We start from the raw sequence: 22609 nt of genomic DNA on the forward strand, positions 1-22609 counted from the left end.
GCCGGGAGAGCGAGTGGGGGAGACCCGGACCCCGCCGCCGGGCAGCGGACGGAGGCGGCAGCGGCAGCAGCAGCAGCAGCGGCTCTCGATCGCGACCAAGCCCGGGCCCCGGCCCGGCCCCGGCCCCGGAGGTGAGTCGCTGGACTGGCTCGGGGGCGCGAGACGGGGTGCAGGGCAGGGCAGGGCGGGCCCTGGGGGGGGACCCCGCTGCGCCCACCGTCTCCCTCGGCGTCTCCCCTTCCCGGGGCTGCTCAGCAAGTTTGCGATGAGGACACGCGGGGTGGCTCGGCAGCTGCCCGGACGGAGGACGCTCCCTGGTGCAGCCCCAGAACAGGACTCGGGGTTGGGGGCACCGCCCGGAGGGGGGGGGAGGAAAAACACAGGGGAGCGAGATGGAGAGATCCGGGGGGCGAAGTGCCGCCTGCCAGCCCCGCTCTCCTCGCCTCCGATCGCTCGATCGCTCGCTTCTCTTTCGGGGTGCTGCGGCGTTTCGGGGTTCCCGGGATTCCCGGGGGCGCGCGGGGGAGGGGAAGCGGGGCTGATGGGGGGCGCGTCGCGTGTTAAGTTTGCAAGTGGGGGACCCCCCCTCCCCGGTCACCCCGCTTTGGGGGGGGCTGGGCCCCGCTGTGGGGGTGCTGCGTTGCCTACGTCGGAGTTGGCCGAGCCGACGAGCTCCGTGGGGGGATGGCGCCGGGGAAGGGGGGGAGGGGGAGGGGAGGGGGCTGGAGAGGGAGAGGGAGGGAAAGGGGTGGAAGTGTCCGACCGGGTGGGTGAGCGAGCGCGAGCGCGCGCGCGTGCGCAGCCGCGGGGCACGCTGGGTCTTGTAGTTCCACGGAGCCGCGGCGGGTGGGTCTTGTAGTTCCCACGAGCCCGGCTTGCGGGCCGGCGGAAGGCGAGGGGAACTACAAGGCCCAGAATGCGCCGCGCGCGGGGCGGGGCTCCGAGAAGGAGGGGCGTTGAGAGACGCCTCGAAGGGCCAATAGGGGCGCGCGGGCGGCGCGGCGGACCAATAGGCGCGCGCGGGCGGCGGAAGCGGGGCGGGGCTTGGTGTTGCAGGGGCGGGGCTCGAGAGCCGGGCTTCCCTTCGCCGGGGGGCCGGTGGCTGCTGCCCGGCTTCCGGCTGCGCGGCCCGCGGGCCGGCCCCCTCCCCGCCCCGGGGCCCCTCCCCGCCTGGCCGTGTTGTGTAACCGTCCCCCGCCCCCCACCCCGACCCCCGGGGCTTGCGGTGCCCCCCCCAGGGCCCGGGGCGCGCGCTGTCACCCCCGCCCCCGTCCACCGACCCACCCGCCCGCCCGCCCGCCCGCCGTGCCCGGCTGCAAGCGCCCCCCGGCGGCCTCGCGCTCACGCGAGCCCGGGGATGCGCGGCCTAGCCCGCGCTCAGGCCCGGGCCGGGCTCGGGGGAGGCGGACCCAGATCCGGGGTAATTTGCATCGCCCTCCCCCCGGCCCAGCCCGGCCCGGGTGGGGATTGGCCGCCGCCGGCGGGGGGTGGCGCGGGGCCAGGCTCGCTGCCGCCTCCCGGCCCCGCCGAGCGCTCCGAGCGAGCCAGCGCCAGCCAGCCCCGCAGCCGCCGCCGCCGCCCGCGCCCCCGTCGCCGTCCCCGGGGCCGGGCCCCCTTCGCCGCCGCCGCCGCCCGCCAGCCAGGTAGGACCCTTGGCGGCGGCGGGAGAGGCCGCGGCTTCGGGGTGCCGCGCGGGGGAGCCGGGATCACAAGACGGGGGGCCGCTTCCTGCGCCCGCCCGCCCCGGCCCTGACTCAGCCCGGCCCGGGCCCGGCCGCCCTGGGTGGGTGGTGGGTGGGTGGGTGCTGGGGGCCCGCGCCTGGCCCCTCTGTGCCCTCGCCCAGCCGGGCGGCTTTCGGGGAGCAGGAGGACGCGGCTCAGCCCCCCGATCGCTCGCCCCCCCCCGGGCGCGTGACCCCGACCCCCACCCCCAGCCCCGCTTCCCCCCCATATCTCTCTCTCTCCTTCCCCTTGACGCCGCCGCCTCCACCACCACCACCACCACGTGCGAACCCGGAGTCCGGGCCGGGAAGAGGGTGCGCGGTGGCTTTTTGGGGAGGGGGATCCGGGCTCCCCCCCACCCCAGCTGGCCCCGGGTTGAGGGGGGAACCGGGCCCTGCCCTCCCCCAGCCGCGCGCCCTGTGCAAGCTGGCGAGGCTGGGGCACCCCGCACCCCTCTTCGCCGTCCCCGTGACCCCTCTCTCCCGTGCGCCCCTGTGCCAGCAGGGCCTTGTGCGCGTTTTCGGGGCACCCCCTCCCCACCCTCTTTGCACTGTTTTTTTTGGGGGGCACGCAGCAAGGAGCCTTCGGGCTGGGCCGGTTTGGGGGTGCTGGTGGGGTGGGGTGCAAGGGGGGCGCCCGTCGACAAGGCGGAAGTGAGAGCCGAGCTGCTGGTGCCCCCCTCCCCGGCTCACCCATGGGTGCCAGGCTGGGCCCGCCTGGAGGTTGGCTGCTCCCCGTCACCCACCACCCCCCACTCTCTCGGCCTGCCAGCTGCCGGCCTGGCCTGGCCTGGCCTGGCCTGGCCTTGCAGAGCTGAGCCGAGCCCAGAGCCCAGCGCCCAGCGCGGCCGGCCGGTCGTCCGGATTCCATGTCAGCCTCCCCCCTCCCCAACCGTGCCAGGGCGTCACCCTGCGCCCTGCCGGCTCGCTCCCACACTGGGGGGGCCCTCCCCTCCGGTCCCCTCCGCCCCCCGCCTGCACTTCCTATTGGCAGAGCTGGTTTAGGGAGAGGTCGCCCCTTCCTCCTGGGGCGCCCTGGCCCTGGGCATTTCACCCTCCCCCTCTAGGGCCACCTACCCCCCCAGTGGGGCTGGGCCCGGGGCTCTGTTTACAGCCATCGCTTTGGAGACGGAGCCTAGGGGAAGGAAGGGAAGGGGGGTGCCCTGGGGCCCCAGCCTGGAACCCTCATCCCTCTCTCTCCTGTCTCTCTCTGCGAGGGAAAGAAGAGACACCTGCATTCTGAAATTTTAATTCGTGGGTCACTTTGGGGGGGGGTAGGGCGGTTTGTCTGCGTTATTCCGTTCCCATTGGCTGAGGGGGTGACCAGTCAGCGTCCTGGGGTGTCCTGAAGCTGAAGCTCCCCAACCTCCCCCACCCCTCACTCCGGCACCCCCTCACCGCGGAGGAAGGCAGCCCAGCCAGAGGGCCTAGCTGCAAGCCATAGGTTTCTCTGCTGGGGAAACTGAGGCAGGCCTAGTCACTCGCACCCGGCAGCAGTTTGTTTCTGGCTCCTTCCTTGGGGGGGGCCTCCGTGTCTCCTCTCCTGGCTACCTCTAGCGTCCTCTCCCCTTCTGTCCCTCCCTTCCCAAGTGGCCCCTTGAGGACTAGCCAAAGTCCCCTCCTAAACACTGAGCAGCTCAAGGTCATGTTGTATGTGGGGGGGGGGGTCCTCCCTGTCACTCTGTGACCTCATCGTCCCCCAGGCCCGAGTCCCCACCGAGAGACACCTGCCCACCCCAGGGGTGCTGTGACTGAGAGCACCTGTCAGCCACAGCAAGTGCCGTCCCACCACCACCAGCAGCCTCAGGAAGTGCCTGGCACAGAGCAGAGGCTGAGGTGGTCCAGAGAGGGCCATAGGGTGCCAAGGTCACACAGCACGAACCTAGGATGTGTCCCCTGTGTGCATACCCTCCTTCACCTGCCATCTCTGTCCCCTTGGCCCCTAGGATACAGGGGTTTCAGGAGCCACTCCCCAAGCCCCCCACTTGGCCCCTGAGGTTGGGTCTGCTGCAGGCCACGACAGCGCCTGCCTGGGTCAGCTCAGGCCACGGAGGCCCTGCCGAGCCTGTCCCGGCTCCTGGCACACCCCCCCCACCTGTCACCAGTGGTAGTGGCCCCCGCGGGGGACCAGAGGGATGGGCTGGGTGGGGGTGTTCCGGGGTTCAGCCCAGCTCTGGCCTCCACCCAGGGCCACCTGGGCCAGGTCATGAGGTTGTACGTGCGTCCCCTGTGCTGACCCCTGGGACACTCACTCCTGGAGAAAGGACAGGTCTAAGGCCTCGGGAGGGGGCTAGGTCCTTGCTGGTGCCCGGGGGGGGGGGGTGGCAGTAGGGAGGTGGGCAGAAAGGGCCCACACAGGCAGGAGGGCATGGGCGGGCAGGATGCAGCCATTCGCCAGGTCTGCGTCCCAAGTGAGCCTGTACAACCTCTCTTGGCCCCCTGCTACCTTGAGGGGGTGCACCCTCCCTGTCTCCCTCTCTTTCCCAAACAGTTGCCCAGCTCTGTCCCATGTCCCCCCCCCCCCCAGCAGCAGCCTGTGGGTATGGCCAGTCCCAGCCCATACCCCCCACCCCCCATGCCTTTCTGGTTTGACTGGAAAACAAGACCCGGTCCCACCCCCCAGCAGCATGACGAGGGGAAGGGAGGAGACGGCCCCGGATTTGTGGGCTCAGCACCCTGGGGGCCCCCAGTGCCCCTTTGTGTAGGCCCAGTTCTCCACCTGCCAGGGCTGGCAGTGCGGTGGAGTGGCAGGGGCGGCGCAGGGTGCAGGTGTGTGGGGACTGCAGGTGGGAGCCACCCTCGGGGCAGGGAGGAAGCAACCTCACCCCCACGACCCACACCCACACCTGGGCCTTGGGCCTTGGGCCTGACTTGCTTGCCTCCTGCCATGGGACGCTCATCCTTGCAGCAGTGCTCAGGAGCTCTGGAAACATGGGAGTCAGGAGGAAGGAGGGGGAGTTGGAGCTGAGGGTTTGTGGTGGCCAGACGGGATCCCCATGACCACAGTCCGTCCCCCTCACCCCCCACTTCCCTCACAGCCTTCCTGCCTTTGGCCCTTTAAGGCCCCCCTGGCAGGAAGCCCCTCCCCACTTCAGGCAATAATGGGCTCTGGGAAATGGCCCTGGGCTGAGCTGGACTGGGCCCCTGGGTACCCCCGTCACCCCGCCACCCCATGGGCTGGTTGGGTCGCCACATTCCTGTCCCATTAAACCCCAGTTCAGTTCGGGGACCAGGGCCAGGCACAGATTGGCACCAGGTCAGGGCGGGGTAACCCGGCGGGGCCAACCTTGCCCAATGCAAGGCTGGGAAGGGGCGGGGGCGGCGGGGCGGGGGCCTGGCAGCAGCACCTGTGCTTCCACTTGCTGTGTGACCTTGGACGGGCCGCCCACCCTCTCTGGGCCAGCTCTCCTCGCCACCTGTGCCAAGGGGAGGTTGGGCAAGGACTGAGATGTTTTCCCCACCACCACTGTGTGTTTTGGGGGGTGTATGGGAGGTTGAGGAGAGGCAGCGCAGGAGGGGGCAGGGTGTGTCCAGCCTAGAGCAACCTCAGTCACCTCCCCAGTGGACCCCTGCAAGGTCACATTTTAGGGACTTGGAAACCATGCGTGGTGGGGCTCGAACCCGGGACCTCCTGTGCCTACATATAGTGCTCCTCCCCAAGGTCCTTGTCTGAGCTCATTATTGCTCTGTGTCTCCCCAAGACGCCCACCCAGGGTGCATGTAGCGGGGAGGCTGCTTGCTGCTGTGATTAATGCTGGAATCACCCCCAAATGCCCATCCAGGCTGGGGTGGCCTGTACAGTGAGGGGCCCTTCAGCTCAGTGCTTCCTTACTGGCCTGTCTGACTTCTCTTGCAGCCTTTCTGAGACACCCTGGCTGGCAGGAAGGTGGGGCGCGGGCAGGCAGACGGGAGGCGGCTGCAGAGTGACCCTGCCTGGGCAGAGGTGGGACCGGCTGGTCTCCCCACACGGGTGTGGCCAGGTGTGGGCGCCTTGTTCTTTGGTCCCTGCTGCGCCCCTACTGTGCGCCCATGGTTTGGGGAGGCCGGCGGTTGAAGGGGAATCGCCCGTTGGGGAGCAGAGGGGGTTCCTGGGAGCTGCCTGAGGGAGAGAGAAGGGTGCCCCACCTCCAGTCCAGGAGGGGCCTGCCAGGGCCTGCCCCTCGGCCGCCAAGTCAGCACGCAGCTCCCCGGAAATCCCACGGAGGGCGGGGCTGTGAGGAAAGGCAGCTGGGGGTGTGGGGGGGTGTGGGCCCGAGCCTGGACCCCGGCCAGCATGACCCCCCATTTCCAGGGCTGCCTTAAGTGAAGGGTACCCCTGGCTGTCCTGGAGAGGTGGGCCCACACCCTTCTCCTAAGGGGGCACTGCTTACCACCTGCCTGCACCCCACCTCGCCCTTCCCAGGGTGTCCCCCAAGGCCTGGGTGGGGACCATGACTGGGCCTGGCTGGCAGGTGGCGTGTGTCCCCGAGACGGTCCTGTGGAGGTGTCTTCCCGGACACGGTTGAGGGGTGGCGGCCTTGCTGGGTGCCGTGGGCCCCAAACCCCATGCGTGGTTCTGGGCTTGCTTTGGGGTTCTCACCTAGGCCTCAAATGCTTTTGCTTTCTTTTTAAAGAATTTTTGTTCCTTTTTTCCAGCCATACCTGGTCGCTGATGCGCAGGGGTGACTTCTGACTCTGCATTCAGGAATTATTTCTGTCAGGTTCCTGGGGATTCTGTGCATTGTTGGGGATCGAACCCAGGTTGGCTGTGGGCAAGGCACACAAACACCCTCTCCGCTGTGCTCTTGCTCTGGCTCTCCCCCAAGTTTTTGGTTTTTTTAGGCCACACCCGGCAGAACTCAGAACTCAGGGGTTACTCCTGGCTCTGTGCTCTGAAATTATTCCTGCCAGGCTCTAGGGACCCTGTGGTATGCCAAGGATCAAACCTGGATTGGCCACGTGCAAGGCAAACGTCCTACCCTCTATGTTATCACTCTGTCCCCCTCTTTCTTAGATACATGGGGCCACACCTGGCTCTGTGCTCAAAGATCACTCCTTGTGGTGCTAAGGGGACCTTATCCTATGGGATGCCAGGGATCGAACCTGGGCCACCCTGGTGCAAACAAGTACCCTCCCCACAGTACTGTCTCCCTGACCCTCCTCCAGAGGCTTTTTCTGGGCTTGCACCTTCCTAGGCAGGGCTGCAGGCCAGGAGGGTCTCCAGAGTATGGCATGGGGGGTTAGCGTGTTAGATCAGGGTTCGGGTTAGGACCAGAACTCAGGCCCAGCCCAGCCTTGGCGAGACCTAGTGCTAGAGCGCTGTGGGGCTAAGCCATCTGGCTGGCCTTTCTCCGAGCCTGTGCTGGGAGAGGCCCGGGGGACCCCCGGAGTGGTCCTCTTGGGCGTGGGTTCTGGGGCTGGGGGCCGGGGGCTGAGGCTCCTCTTATCCACCGTTCCAGCTGCCCACTCGTTCCCCGGGGCTCCAGGCCAGACGGCAGATGGTGGTGCTGGTGGGGGCGGGCACCACCCTCGGGGGCTCCTGGGAGGTGGCCGGGGAAGGGGCGGGGACTCCCCTGGCTCCCAGCAGGCACATCTGAGCAAACACACAAACACACGCATTACACACACATAACATGAACACACACACCTCGCTCAGAGGCCCCTGACTTCCCCCAGACACACATCATGCACACACACACACAATATGGACATACACAATCTCGCCCAGAGGTTTCCCCCCCAACTCCCTCTCCCACCCCGACACACACACTCACCCCGAGGAGCCCCCCCTCCCCCTGCAGCTGGTGCATCTCGAGTGGAAGGAGGAGGGCGGTTCTTGGAGCGAGGAATCCTGGGACATGTGGTGTCACCCAAGTGTGGCACCGAGGCCCCGCCCCAGCGTGGCCACTGCTGGGCCCAGACCCGGTCACGGGCCCCTGCTAGGTGGTCCCCTGCCTGCAGGCTGGAGGGCCTGAAGGAGATGGGACGGGACGTGGAGGGAGGCTGGGCGTGGGCTCATCCCCGGGGTCTCGGGCCCAGCTCCTGCCTGGGTACGTGGCCCCGAGGAATGTGGGCTGTGCTGGGTGGTTTGGGGCAGCGGGGCTCCCCGAGACGGGACCGGAGCCAGCGGGTTGCTCAAGCTCTGGAGTGGGCGGATGAGTCACGGCCCGGGGAAGGCGGAAAAGGGGGGGTGGGCCCGCAGGCCGGGTCCTCTGTCCCTGTCCCCCACGCCAGGCCCATTTGGTAGACGGACAGACAGAGGCTTGGGGGAGCTGCAGGCCGAGAAGCAGGGCCTGGGGCTGGGCAAGTGCTTGTTGATGGGGGGGTCTGTGGGAGGGTCCCTCTCCACTCTGCACTTCAATGTTGCAGGCACAGGGGATTGGGAAGACAGGCAGGAAAGTTTGTGCACTGGAGTTTGTACATAGGTCCCTCCGGTGAGTGCCTGTGTCCTGGCCCTATCTCCTTTCTGCCGGTGGCCGTAGGCAGCCTTGTGGCGTCCCTTCTTAAGCCCCCCCTCCCCTGGCCCATCCCCGATTGAGGGCCACGGATGTAGATGTGTGGGTGGCACTTTCTGGCTTTTGTTTTTGTTTGGTTCTGGTTTGGATTTTGGGGCCACAGCTGGCAGTGCTCAGGGGTTACTCCTGGCTGTGCACTCAGGGTTCACTCTTGGCAGTGCTTAGGGGGGACCCTGGACCCTATGGGATGCTGGGAATTGTGCAAGGCAAGCACCCTCTCCATTTTGCTACTGCTCTGGCCTCCGTGTGGCATTTTCTGAGGCTGCTGGTGGTGGGAGTACAAGTGACCCTGTGTGTGTGTGTGTGTGTGTGTGTGTGTGAGAGAGAGAGAGAGAGAGAGAGAGAGAGAGAGAGAGAGAGAGAGAGAGAGCCCTTATTCTCTCCCTATCACCTGTCTGACACCTGGTTGATTATCCTGGAGAAACTTGAGGTGGGGAGGAGGGGACAGTGGCCCTTCTCTTCATTCCTCCGAACACCCTCATCTTGGTTTCATGCTGGATCACCCTAGAGAAACTGAGGCAGGGATACCTTTCCTCTGCCTGGCCTTCTATGCCTGTCTTTTGGGGAAACTGAGGTAGGCAGAGAGGTACCTCCTCTTTGTCTCTCTAATTATCCACCTCCTGCCTGATCATCTGGAGAAACTGAGGCAGGGTGCTTTTTCTCTACTGCTCCCAGCCATCTCTTGGCAAGGACACCCCTTCTCCCAGTTCTCCTCACCCCCAACTCATGGGGAAACTGAGGCAGGGGCTGCCTCCCTCTCTTTATCCCTTCGAACTCTTCCCTCCCCCATCTCCTGCCTGTTCATTTGGGGAACTGAGGCAGGAGCAGCCCCTCTTCACCATCTCAAGGGGCGACCCAGCTAGGATGCCCCCTCACCCAGTGTCTTATCAGCCCTGACTCATGGGAAAACTGAGGCAGAGACACCCTCCTTCTCCCAGGCCCTCCAGGCCTGTCTCTTGGGGAAACTGAGGCAGGGAGGCACCTCCTTCTCTTTGTCCCTCCAGACCACCCTCTCCCCCCATCTCCTGTCTGATCATCTGGAGAAACTGAGGCAGGGCTGGCCCCTCTCCACCACCGCCCCACCGTCTCCTGGGGAAACTGAGTCCAGGCCATTTCTGTCTCACACCTCTCTCGTGCCCTCGGCAGGTCTCGGCGCGGAAGATGGCCGGCGGCGTGGACGGCCCCATCGGGATCCCCTTCCCGGACCACAGCAGTGACATCTTGAGCGGCCTCAACGAGCAGCGCACGCAGGGCCTGCTGTGCGACGTGGTGATCTTGGCCGAGGGCCGCGAGTTCCCCACACACCGCTCGGTGCTGGCCGCCTGCAGCCGCTACTTCAAGAAGCTCTTCACGTCAGGCGCCGTGGTGGACCAGCAGAACGTGTACGAGATCGACTTCGTGTCGGCCGATGCGCTCACGGCGCTCGTGGACTTCGCCTACACCGCCACGCTCACCGTGAGCACAGCCAACGTGGGGGCCATCCTCAGCGCCGCCCGCCTGCTGGAGATCCCCGCCGTGAGCCACGTCTGCGCCGACCTGCTGGACCGCCAGATCCTGGCGGCCGATGGAGGCACCGATGCTGCACAGCTCGACCTCGTGGACCAGCTGGACCAGCGCAACCTGCTGCGGGCCAAGGAATACCTCGAGTTCTTCCAGACCAACCCCATGAACAACCTGCCCGCTTCGGCCGCGGCTGCCGCTGCCGCTGGCTTCCCCTGGTCGGCCTTCGGCGCCTCCGACGATGACCTGGACGCCACCAAGGAGGCCGTGGCCGCCGCCGTGGCTGCCGGCGAGTGCAATGGCCTGGACTTCTATGGCCCGGGCCCCCCTGCTGGCGAGCGGGGCCCGTCCGGGGACGGCGAGGAGGGTGACAGCACCCCAGGCCTGTGGTCCGAAAGGGATGAGGAGGCACCCAGCGGCGCTCCCAGCAGCGTGGCCGTCGGGGGGCTCTTCCAGGGGCCCACGCAGAACGGCCACTATGGCCGAGCCGGCGAGGAGGAGGCGGTGGCGCTGTCCGAGGCGGCCCCTGAGTCGGGCGACTCACCGGGCCTGTTGGCGGGCCACTCTGCTGCCGCCGCCGATGGCGAGGATGGGGACGGCCCCGACGATGGGCTGGCGGCCAGCACGCTGCTGCAGCAGATGATGTCGTCGGTGGGGCGGGCGGCAGCGGCTGGGGATAGCGAGGACGAGACGAGGGCCGACGACAAGGGCGTGGTGGACTACTACCTGAAATACTTCAGCAGCGCCCACGACGGCGACGTTTACCCGGCCTGGTCGCAGAAGGTGGAGAAGAAGATCCGCGCCAAGGCCTTCCAGAAGTGCCCCATCTGCGAAAAGGTCATCCAGGGCGCCGGCAAGCTGCCGCGCCACATCCGCACCCACACCGGCGAGAAGCCTTACGAGTGCAACATCTGCAAGGTTCGCTTCACCAGGTGAGCACTGTGGGGGGGCATCGTGCCCTTCGGGAGGAGGGCTAGTCGGCCCCGCATGCAGGTGGTTTGCCCGGTCCCCACCCGTGGGCCTTTCTCGTGGTTCCTAGGGTCCAATCGGGAGGGAGTCAGTCCGGAGTGCAGAGCCAGGCGTGAGTCCTAAGCACAGAGCCCACAGCCAGGAGGGATCCTGAGCATGGGATCAGGGCTGAGCTCTGAGCACAGAGTTGAGAGTCATTCTTTTTTTTTTTTTAAACTTCATCATTGGTTGGTTTTTGGGCCACACTCGGCAGTGCTCAAGGGTTACTCTTGGCTATGCACTCAGAAATTACCACTGGCAGGATGGGGGCCCACATGGGATGCCGGGAATCGAACTGGGTTGGCCACATGCAAGGCAAACACCTTACTGCTGTGCCCTCTCTCTGGCCCCTGAGAGTCATTCTTAAGCACATTCGGGAGTCAGTGGGTAGCGCCACCAGGTGTGGCCCAAAAACAAACAGAGCATGGGCGAGTCCCTCTCAGCACTTCCAACTGGTCTTGGTGTTGCTCCCCTAAACCCCCAGGACAGCAGTGGGGGAAGAGCAGGTCCTGGGGGTACACCAGCCTGAAGGGCCACAGGTTGGGGTAACTCCCCTGGTGGTTGGGGAGCCCCAAAATGAGCTTCACCCCACATGCACACACTTCCTGTGTATTAGGTAGGGCACCAGGTGTTGGGGTCTGAAAGGGCTGGGCTGGTTGGGCCCCGATACAGCTGGCCCCATTGGGAGGAGGAGGGAGGCCAGGAGCCCTCTCCCCCCAGGACAGCATTGTCTCGACTGAGGGGGTGGCAGGTCTGCCGTGCAAAGGCCCTGTGACTGTTTCCGGGAGAACTGGGCCATCCCGTGGGGTGGGGAGGGGAGGGTAGGTGCCCGGGGTCTGTCTGCCAGGGTCCAAAGGTGGCGAGCAGGTGGAGAGGGGCCGGCTCGCCTGGATGATTCAGCATCAGCCTGGGGGGGGGCACCCTCCTACCCCACCCAAGCTGAAGAAAGAGACTATTGTCTCATTTAACTGGGCCCCCAGGTGGGAGACAAGATTGGGCTGACCCTTGCCAGGCCTCTTCCCTTTATCCAGGAGGAACTCAACCCGGGAGATCTGTCTCTTGGCGGCAAAGGGCTGTGTTGGCCTGCCTCGAGCAGAAAAGCCAGCTGGTGGTTTTGGGGGTACCCAGGCCCCTCTCTGAGATGGGTGTGGGAGCTTTGTACCTGGGAGCACAGCTACCCCTCTCCCAATCGCTTCTTGAGGCCCTGTTTCATTCTGACCAACCTGGGGTTCTTTTGGGCTCCCCATGCCCACCCCATCTCTGCTCTCCTGGCTGAGCAGGGAAACTGAGGCCCCGAGAGGGGTGGCCCTGGGCCTCTTCCTCCCACGCAGCCCCCACCCCTTAGGCCAACATCGCCCCCCCAGCTCAGGGCTCCGGCCCCTGGGGGCCCCGTGAGTCACCCGAGAGTTGAGTAAGCAGGGCCTGTGGCGTCTGGGGGTTATAATCGCCCAGGCCCAGGCTTAGGCCCGGGCTTGAGGTGACGAAACTCCTGTGCCGCCTCCTCCATGCAGTCCCCCGCGGCCACTTCTCTCCCGGCCCTCGGAAGCCTGATTGGGGCTTCGAGTCCAGGTGGGGGCAGTAGCTGAGGTGTGTGGGAAGGGGGGGGCTCTGTCTGCCCGTGCACTCCTACCTACTTAAATGCTGGTCCCAGAAGCCGGAGTCTGTGAACTCAGGAGGCTGGAGGGTCAGCTGGGGTGGGGGAATTATCCTCAGCTGAGGGGTGGGGGCTTGGAAGAAATTGGAAGAGAAGTGGGGAGTCAGTCAGGTGATGATCTGGGAGGTGTGAGCATTGTTGTGGAAGAGTGGGGGGCATTGCAGCCGGGGCTCTGACAGATGAGAAGGAGTGTCTCGGTTCTTTCTGAAGATATTCTTCATCCACTTGGGGAAGGGTTTAGTAGGAAGAGACCCATAGTGGCTCAAATGTGAGGTACAGGAGGAAAAAGCCAGGGTGGGAGAAAGTCCAGAATTTCAGGCAAAAGTATCCTCCCCGCCCCCGATGACCAGAAATCTGAGGAGGTTCCCAGAGGTTTTTGTTTTATTTTTGGCCACACCCAGTGGTGCTCAGGGCTTCCTTTTGGCTCTGCTCAGGAATCACTCCTGGCAGGCTTGGGGGACCCTCTGGGATGCCGGAATTGAACCCTGATGGACTGCGGGTTGAGCAAGACAAACGCCCTCCCTGCTGTGCTATCCCTCTGGCCCCATCCCAGAGCTTCTGTTTGTTTGCTTGTTTTGTTTGTTTTTCTCTTACTTGGGGACCACACCCGGCAGTGCCGTGGGCTGCTCCCAGATCCTGGCTGGGGTTCCCGGGTGCTCGGCACATAACCCAGGTCTCCTGCCTGCAAAGCTGGGGCTCCCACGTCTCCTCTCTGGCCCCAGGGGCAGTTGCCTTTTTCAAAAGTAAAAGGCCTGGGTGAAAGTTGCTGCTCATCCATGGCTGTTTTGTTTTGGCGCCACACCCAGCTGTGATCTGGGCTGACTCCTGACTCTGCTAAGGGATTACTCCTGCGCGGACCCAACAGGATGCTGGGGATTGAATTCGGTTGTCTACGTGTCCTGCTGTCACTCTGGTTCCTTTTCATTTCATTTTATTTTTTGTTTGTTTGTTTGTTTTTGTTTTTTGTCACTTCCAGTGGTGCTCAGGGGTTCCTCCTGGCTTTGCACTCAAAACATTTCTCCTTCGGGCCAGAGAGATAGCATGAAAGTAGGGCGTTTGCCTTGCATGCAGAAGGATGGTGTTTCAAATCCCAGCATCCCATATGGTCTCCCGAGCCTGTCAGGAGCGATTTCTGAGCACAGAGCCAGGAATAACCCCTGAGCGCTGCTGAGTGTGACCCAAAAACCAAAAAAAATTTTCCCGGCAGGCTCGGGGGACCATATGGAATGCCAGGAATCGAACCAGAGTCTGTCCGTGGTTGGCGCATGCAAGGAAAATGCCCTACTGCTCTGCTATCGCTCTGGCCCCCATATTTTTTTTTTTATTTTTTGGGGCCACACCTGGCATTGCTCAGGGGTTACTCCTGGCTATCTGCTCAGAAATAGCTCCTGGCTGGCATGAGGGACCATATGGGACGTCGGGATTCGAACCAACCACCTTAGGTCCTGATTTAGCTGCTTGCCAGGCAGAGGGCGCTGTGCTATCTCTCCGGCCTTGTTTTATTTTCTTTTCTAGTATCTTTTTCGGGGGATTTTGGGCCACACCTGGTGACGCTCAGGAGTTACTTCTGGCTATACGCTCAGAAACTGCTCCTGGCTTGGGGGATCCTATGGGTCCCTGGGGGACTGAACCGTGGTCCATCCTAGATTAGCGTGTGCAAGCAAACACCTTACTGCCTGCACCACCGCTCCAGCTCTATGTTTTGTTTTATTTTGTTGTGTTTTTAGGCCACACCCAGTAGTACTTAAGGATTCCTTCTGGCTCAGAAATTGCTCCTGGCGGCTCGGGGGACCTTTTGGGATGCTGGAGATCGAACCTGGGAGATCCATAGCTCATGTCAGGGTTCACAGTCAGATCTCTGTCTCCTGCCAACCCCTCATGGGATCCCAAGCCTGTCCTGACTTTTAGCTTGCTTTAATGGACCACTGCTAGACATAGAGAGATATAGGTTCCTTGTTCTACATGGTCTTTACCCATGGAACCTTATAGAATCCAGGTACAACCCTGTGTCCAGGGCTTAGGGCAGCCATCTGGAATGGCCTGCGTAGAGATGGGCACTGGCTGGGGGGACCCCCGAAGGCTCCCAATCTCAGCTAGGTCCCTGCTGCCTGCTTGGGTAAGGCAGGACACCTCAATTAATACCCGCCTTCATAAGGCAGCACAGGAGCTGGAGAGGTAGCACAGTGGTAGGGCGTTTACCTTGCACTCAGCTGATCCATGATGGATGGTGGTTCGAATCCCGGCATCCCATATGGTTCCCTGAGCCTGCCAGGAGTGATTTCTGAGAACAGAGCTAAGAGTAACCCCTGTGTGTGACCCAAAAACCAAAAACCAAAAAAAAAAAAAAGGCAGTACAAATTATAAAGTTGGGTAATAGCTGGGGGGGGTGTGTGTGTGGCACTGTCCTTGACACCCAGCGGGATCACTTTCCCCAAATCACTGGGGAGGGGGTGTAATGACTCTGAAATCCAGGAGAGAGTCAAACAGTGGTGTAGGGCTGGGGCCATGGAGGCAAATCCTGGAGGGCTTCTTACATGAGGTGATGGTTGAACTCAAAGCCAGCTGTGAAGGGCTGGGAAGAAGGGGTACCGTATGCAAAGGGCGTGGGGGCTGGTGATTCCAGCCCAGGGAGGTACACAGCCCTGGGGCAGGGGGTGGGAGGGCCCTGTGAGGCTTGTGGAGCGATGCCTAGCTCTTCCCTGTGCCCCGTTTTCAGACACTCTGGACTTTGCAGAAGGCTGCTTGCTCCCTGTGGGTGTTTTTTGGACTCTTCAGCTATTTTTTGTTTTTTGTTTTTTTTTTTTTTTGTTTTTTGTTTTGTTTTGGTCACACCGGGCAGTGCTCAGGGGTTCCTCCTGGCTCTATGCTCAGAAATTGCCCCTGGCAGGCACGGGGGACCATGTGGGATGCTGGGATTCGAACCACTGTCCTTCTGCATCCAAGGCAAATGCCATACCTCCATCCTATCTTTCCGGCTCCACTCTTCAGCTTCTTGAGCAGATTTGGTTTTGGTTTTGGTTTATCTGGGCTGCCTCCCCCTACTCCCAAGCTGGTTACTTGTGGCTTGTGAGGCCCCCTCCTGGGGTTGCTATAGAGGTGCCAATCCCAGAATCCTGCTGCTGTCGTCCCTAAACTCGGTCTCTGGCCCCTCCATAGGTAAGAAATTAAGTCCTGGGGCCGGAGAGATAGTATAGTAGGTAGGGCATTTGCCTTGCACACAGACGGATGGTGGTTTGGATCCCGGCATCTCATATGGTCCCCCAAGTCTGTCACACTGACCCCTGGTGACCTTCCCTCTCCTGCCCTGCTCCCCCTTGTCCCCACAGGCAGGACAAGCTGAAGGTGCACATGAGGAAGCACACTGGGGAGAAGCCCTACCTGTGCCAGCAGTGCGGGGCCGCCTTCGCGCACAACTACGACCTGAAGAACCACATGCGGGTGCACACCGGCCTGCGGCCCTACCAGTGCGACAGCTGCTGCAAGACCTTCGTGCGCTCCGACCACCTGCACAGGCACCTCAAGAAGGACGGATGCAACGGGGTCCCTTCACGCCGAGGCCGAAAGCCCCGGGTGAGGGTGGCCGGCACGCTGGGGGGGCCCGAGCAGGCGCCCCCGGGGCTCCCCGCGCCCCAGCAGCCGCCGCCGCCACCCCCGCCACCGCCGGCCACCGCCACCCCCGAGGACGACGACGACGACCACGACCACGACACCGACAGCCACCGGAACGACCCCGCAGCTGCAGCTCCGGGGAGCGCGCAGCGCAACGGGCAGGAAAAGCACTTTAAGGACGAGGAGGACGAGGAGGAGGACGACCCGGCCAGCCCGGATGGCAGGTCGAGTGCAGCGGGGGGAGCTGCCGGGGCGCTTCAGAGCCAGGAGTAACCCTGGCCTGGCCTGAAAACAAACAGGAAAAAAAAAAAACACCAAAAAAATAACACCAAACAAATACAACAAACGAAAACCTGAGAAAGATGGAAAACTAAAACACCCAGCGCGCAGAGCGCGGCCGTGTGAGTGAGTGCACCCCACCGCCCCCCGAAATCTATCTATATACAGATATCTATATCTATATATATATATATATGCCGATATATATATATGACGCCTGCAGGCCCTAGGGTAGCGCTTTCTCAGAAGACCCACTCACCACCCCCAGCCGCTGCTGCCGGCATCCCCTTTCCATCCTTCCGAGTCCGACGGGGTCGTCCCTACCTGCCCCATCCTTGGGCTGGGGGTGCTGGGCCAGGCCGGGCTAGGTTTAGACGGGTCCCTTTGTGGGGTTCCGAGCCTCTGCCCCCCCTTTCCTCTTCCTCCTTCCTTCAACCCTCAGAACAGCCCCAGCCACCCCAGTCTGGGGATCTGGTCTGGATGTAGGGATTGGGTGGGGGAAGGCACACGGCAGGCCCCAGTTCTGGGGTGCATGAGGGGGCTGGCAGGTGGGGGCCCCCTCCTTGGCCGCCACCTCCCCATCTCCCCTGCGCCTCACCCACCCCTGCGCTGGTTTGTACACGTCTTTCAGACGAGAATTTCAAAAGATTTTTTTTTTTCTTGTCTGCTATGAGCGGACTTTAAAAAGATTTCCTCTCCCCTTCACCCCCATCTCCCTGTACCCCCCCCTTACTCCCACCCTCCTTCCTCAGGGCACTTATTAAAGGGGGGGGCTCACCCCATAACCTCCCCAGCATCCCTCCCTGCACCAACCCCCTCCCCATTCCTGCCTGTGGCCTCCGGGATCCCCCCCCCAAAAAAAAAACCTCCCCAGACATCCGTAACACAATTCTATTTATTTCCGGGCATGGAGGAACAGGAGTGGAGTGGAAAAGGGGGGTACCTGGGCGGCTTGCCAGGGGGTCTGGCTGCACTTAGAACCTAGCAGGACACCCTGGAACCACAGTTTGAAGCCCCCCAATTCTTTACCTTCACCTCCTCTTTCCACCCTCACTTCCTCCCACCCCAGGGCACTTAGGGGACCCCTGGCCCCCACGATTCGTTTGGCAATGAATTGAAAACTCTTCTTTTCCTCCCAGCCCCCTTCCAATTTTTTAAAGCACTTTTTTTTTTTAGATTTGTTGCCCCCTTTATTTTTTCTCCCCCACCTCCTTTAAAAACAAAAGTTTATATATAGATATAAATATATATATATATATATATGAAAAAAAAACTCTAGTTTTCCTCAAGAGGCCCCACACCTGAGGTGGATCCCGGGTTTCTGTGTCTTGGGGTTCCAGTCACAGGGAGGGAGAGGAGCAAAAGGCAAGTGCATTGTTACAAAAAAAAAAGAAAAAAAAGATAAAAAAAGAAAGAAAAGGAAAAAAAAAAAAGCAATAAACCAGCCATTACCAGATAATTCGAGAGGAGGGGAGGGGGGGAACCACCACCCACAAAACAAAACAAAACAAAAATGTCCAAACAACAAACTGAGGCCACCAAACCACCAATAGAAGTCTTGGCACTTTCTAACAGAACGGGTACTTGACTTTTATGTTTATTCTTAATTTAAAAAAAAATACAAAAAACAAAAAAAAAAAAACAAAAAAAACAAACAATGTTTACAAGTTGCAACCAACTTCTATGAAAAGTCTGCAAAGACATAAAAAGAGATAAGAGAGTGAGTGAGAGAGCGAGAGAGAGCGCAGATTCCTAAAAAAAAAAAAAGAAAAAGAAAATAAAAAGCTGATTTATTTTTGTACAAAATAATAAAAAAGCAAACCCACCGCACACGTAGAATCCACTTCTGTTCCCTCACGCCCTGTCTCCCCCACCCCAGGCCCCCAAGGTGAGCTGGGGGCGGCAAAGGAAAAAATTGGGGAGTTCCCCATGCAGGCAGGATTAAGGGGCATGGGGGTCCTCCCAGCCAGCGCCCTTTTCCTCCTGCCTCAGTTTCCTTCCTGATCAGTTTCCTTCCTGATCTCATGACCCACTAGCCATACACTGTCCGCCCTTGTTGGAGGGGCGTCCCCCCTTCACGGCTCCCTAGCTCAGGGATGGGCCCGAACATCTAAACCCCGACCTCGTCCGACCTCCCCCCACATTGCCCCCTGGTTTTTTCCATGCTCTGTGCTCAATGCCTCCAACCCTCCCTGCCCCACATCTGGGCTTCCAGCCCTTTTTGGGGGGCCCCTTTCCTCCAATATGGCCAAGTATGCACCATCCCCAGGGAGGTGGTAGATGGGGGGCCCCACTTCCAGGGCCTAATGCCTCTTGACCCCCCCCTTTACGCGCTTCCCAGCACCCTTCTTTTTACTCAAAGGCACTGACTGTAATCCAGGGGCTGGCCCAGGCCTCCCTCTGTCCTCTGGTCCCCCCCCCAAAGGCACGGCATTGACCGAGCCACTGGCCACGAACAGGCCAAGGTCTGGGGGAGTCCTGGTGGCCAGCGCACCCCCTGTTATTCCTCCCTACTCCGCATAGGCAGCGCCTAGCTGGGCTGTGTAAATAGTCGCTCTGCTGAGCTGAGACCTTTCCTCGTGAAAGCCCGGGGCACCCCACATCTGAACACCCCTGTTTGCTCCATGACAGACCCCCCCCCATGTTTTGTTTTTGTTTTTAAAGGGAAGCTTTTTAAAGAAGGCACCTGAAATTGTTCTTACGAGAGACACCCCCCAACACATGCCCACAGCTCACCCTCCCTGGGCCGTCAGCCCCCTAAAATGTCTCAGGACCCCCCCTCATGAGGCGGGGGCAGCAGGGGGAGCCCAGGGCCGGGCGGTGGCAAGCTCTGGGGCCCCAACTGTGGAGGCTGAGTGGAGAGCCCAGGCCAGGGACATCCCCACGTCCCTCCCATCTCCCCAAGCTCTTTGCTCCCACCCCATCTCCCAGCGAGGTTCTCTGTGACAACACCCCTCTGCACACACCCCCCTCGCAATAAAACCAACTGAAAAAATCACAGGTGTTGTCCTGGCCAGTGGGGGCGACCGGACATGGGACTCTAGGGGGGGGGGCTGAAGTGGGGGAAGGCAAGGGCCAAACCCCGCCCAGAACACTTGAACACAGACCTCCTCGGGAAATTGCACTAAACCCTTGCCCCTAGCTCCGCGCCCAGCTTCTGCCGGCCCGCTCGGCCTTAACCTCCCCTTCACCCTCTCAAAAAAATAATAGACCTTGTCCTGCTGCCCTCCGGCTGCATGGGTTCAGAGCCGGGATGCCCCCAAACCACCCTCCCAGCCCACCCCACCCTGCCCTCTCCCTGCCAGCCCTCCTCCCCATGCAATCACTTACTGTATATAGACGTGGATCGATTTTATTTTTATTCTTTAAATTAAGGTCGTGATCAAGTGTTGCCAAAGATAACTGCTGAATTCTCGAGTTTCAGGAAACAAACAGAAAAATATATATATATATATATATATATATATATATATATATATATATATATATATATATATATATATATATATATATATATGTATGTATATATATATATACATACACCTTGGAAAAAGGGATGTGTTGGACCATGAAAGGAGACAGAAAAAAAAAGGTTTTTTTATTTTGGTTTGGTTGTTTGTTTTTTTCTCCTTTTTTGTTTTGGTGAGGGAGGGGGTGTTTTTCTTTCTTTCTTTTTTTTTTAACTGCCTGGTACAAAAAAGAAAAAAAGAAAAAAAAAAAAAAAACAACGGAGCGAAATTGTTCTTTCCATCTTGGTGGGGTTTTGTGTGGATGTTTGTTTCCAAGTGTGTTGATGGCCAAGCTGTGGTGGGTTGGGGGGCTGCTGGGGGTTTTTGAGAGAGAAAGAGAAAAATTCCCTTTGCTGCTGTTCCTTGCTTTGTTCCTCAACTCTCCCACCCTGCCTTTTGAGATTAAGAGGGGAAGGGAAAAAAAAAAGTTGAACACGAAACAGTGAATGTAATATGCCAGAAGGTAGCCCCAGATAATGGGTGTGGCCTGTCCTGGCCCCCCCAAATTTAGGTCCCATGGACAAACCCACCCTGAGGCCAGTGGGTGGGGGCACAACCCTCTGTGACTCAAGTCACCTTTCATGCACTTGGTTTTTTCCTTGGCATTGGGAGGGGCTGGAGGTGGGCTTCGCTTAGCCCTTTCTAGAGTCTTCTGGGGCTGAGGGCTTTGCACTACTGATAGCCCCGGGACCATGGTCTTGAGAGGTCTTGCAGGACCCGAAGTGGGGAGGGATGTGGTTCCCCCCAACTCCAAACTCCCCTCCACTTGGGTTCCCCAGCAGCAGCATTGATTGTAAGGTTTGAGACAGGCAGAGGGAAAGGAAAGCAAGAAGAATTTTTTTTTTAACCCAGAAAATAGAAAAAGAAAAAAAAAAAAAAGAAGAAAATAATTCCTATTTTTTTGAAGAAAGAAAGATATTTATATTTGCAGTTTTATTTTAAAAAGTTATTTAAGCTGAGGAAGTGGACCCCTAGACGGGTGGTGATTGGGGGGGGGTCTTGGCTGGACATGGTGGGTCAGGGCCTGGGGTCCAGCCTCCCCCCCAGTAGCTGAACCTCAAACATTTGTTAGCACTATACATTTATAGGGGTGCAGGGCTGGGAGATGAGATGGGCTGAGAACCCCCCTATTGCCGTTGTCCCTTTGGCTAGGGCTGCTGGAGGTCACAGTGGGCAGGGATGGGTACAAATGCTGGGTCTCTCCCCTGGGGGAGGCCCGGGGCCCAGATATACAAGGTGCCTTGGACTTTGGGGAGCTGGCCTGGAGGGGGGGGCGCCGTAGCACAGAGGAGACATTCCATGGACTGTACATGAGAGTCTTTATATAAAAAGTGTGGGAGTCTGAAAAACAACATGCAAAAACAATTGATTTTAAAAAATGCACTTTTGGGGGTGGGGGAGAAGCTTTAAAAGTAATTTAAAAAAAAGTCGAAAAAACATGATTGAAAAAAAACGGAAAACATTCATTTTTCTTGTACATAAAAAAGAAGCAAAGCCACTAAAATGCAGCCTGTTCCGACCGTCGCTGCCTCTTTTGCCTGATTTTCACGTGCTTTTTTTGTTGGGGGGGACGAAGGGAGGGTTTTGGGAGTCTCTTCTCCAGTGGGGGTTCCAGGACCCACTCAGCTCAGAACTACACACGGTCAGGTCCCCCCATGGGGGCTCCTTGGTGGGGGGGGGGTGCTGCTGGCATATCTGCCAGGCTGGGTGGACACTGAGAAAGGGGACCCTCGGGCTGGCAGAAATAGATTCTGGGGTGGCTCCTGGAGGCCCTGGGCGGGCGACCCATTGTGCCCCTGTGACTTTTTCGGGGGTCTGGAAGTGAGCCCCATTTAGTTACTGGCTCCCGCCCTTCGCCCCACCAGCATACCTTGCGGAAATGTCAGGGCTCCCTTACCAGGAGGGGAGAAGGTGGGGACTGGCCCGTCCTGGCTCCTTCTACACCCCCATGTCACCTGGGCTTGGAGGGCTGGAGCGGGGGTATGTGGGAACCACACCCGAGGGGCCCCTAGAGCTTGGGCACCGTCATCACTGAGGCCGTCAAGGGGGCCCAGGGGCGAAGCCCATCAATGAGAGCGTTTGCCTTGCATGTGGCCAACCCGGGTTCGACCCCCGGGATCCCATTCTGAGCACAGAACCAGAAGTCGGCCCTGAACATCGCCTGGTATAGGCCCCAAGGAAAAAACCCGGACAAAGACCGGTTAATAGCCCAGCCAGCACCACCTCTAGCTCCAGAACATTCCACCCCGTCGAATCACGCCCAGCCCGGCCCCGCTTCCAGTCGGGGGTGGTGGGCCACAGTGCCGGTCCTGTCCCCGTCCCCGGGACACCAGGGGCCTTCTGGGCTGACCCACCCCGCAGGCCGGCTGGTCCGGGGGTCGTGCCCAGTCCCACGCAAGGAGCTGGAGCTTCCTCTGCCCGCCGGGGGTCCCTTTGGCTGGCTTTTTGGCACCTTACTGGGCTGGGGCCACACCCTGGAGGGGGGACAAGGACCAGCTCAGCTCTCCCAGGCGCCCCAACACACACACACAGACCCACCCCATCGTGGGCGGCCCGACCGCGTGACCTTTTTTTCATTTTTATTCGCGTTTTTAAAAAACAATTAAATTAGAATACAAATATTAGAAAACCAGCCACCCTCCCGTTGGCGGGCAGGCAGACGCGGGCCCGACTGCGGACCGAGTTTCTACAGTAAAACTGAATTTGCCCCCAACCAGACACAGACCCACCCCGTCTTCTCTAGACCTGAAATGATATTGCTTCTCACTGCGCTGTGAGCTGTTTGTACAAGGGAAATTACTGGGGTTATGTGGGCTGGGGGAGAGAGGAGCGGGG

The 22609-nt window shown here is 60.4% G+C and overlaps 1 protein-coding gene and 1 long non-coding RNA gene across 2 annotated transcripts in view; one reads left to right on the forward strand and one right to left on the reverse strand.

Moving 5' to 3' along the window:
* Window positions 1-22609, reverse strand: part of LOC126029691 (uncharacterized) — a 126240-nt gene that overhangs the window by 75592 nt on the left and 28039 nt on the right. The window lies entirely within an intron of this gene.
* On the forward strand, window positions 10-16300 carry ZBTB7A (zinc finger and BTB domain containing 7A). The gene is made up of 3 exons (XM_049787972.1): window positions 10-131; window positions 9362-10647; window positions 15704-16300. The coding sequence occupies exons 2-3, from the start codon at window positions 9377-9379 to the stop codon at window positions 16257-16259; spliced, it is 1827 nt and encodes a 608-aa protein (XP_049643929.1). The 5' UTR covers window positions 10-131; window positions 9362-9376; the 3' UTR covers window positions 16260-16300.

Source organism: Suncus etruscus, chromosome 15 (genome assembly GCF_024139225.1).
Source record: "Suncus etruscus isolate mSunEtr1 chromosome 15, mSunEtr1.pri.cur, whole genome shotgun sequence".
In the NCBI taxonomy this organism is placed as follows: Eukaryota; Metazoa; Chordata; class Mammalia; order Eulipotyphla; family Soricidae; genus Suncus; species Suncus etruscus.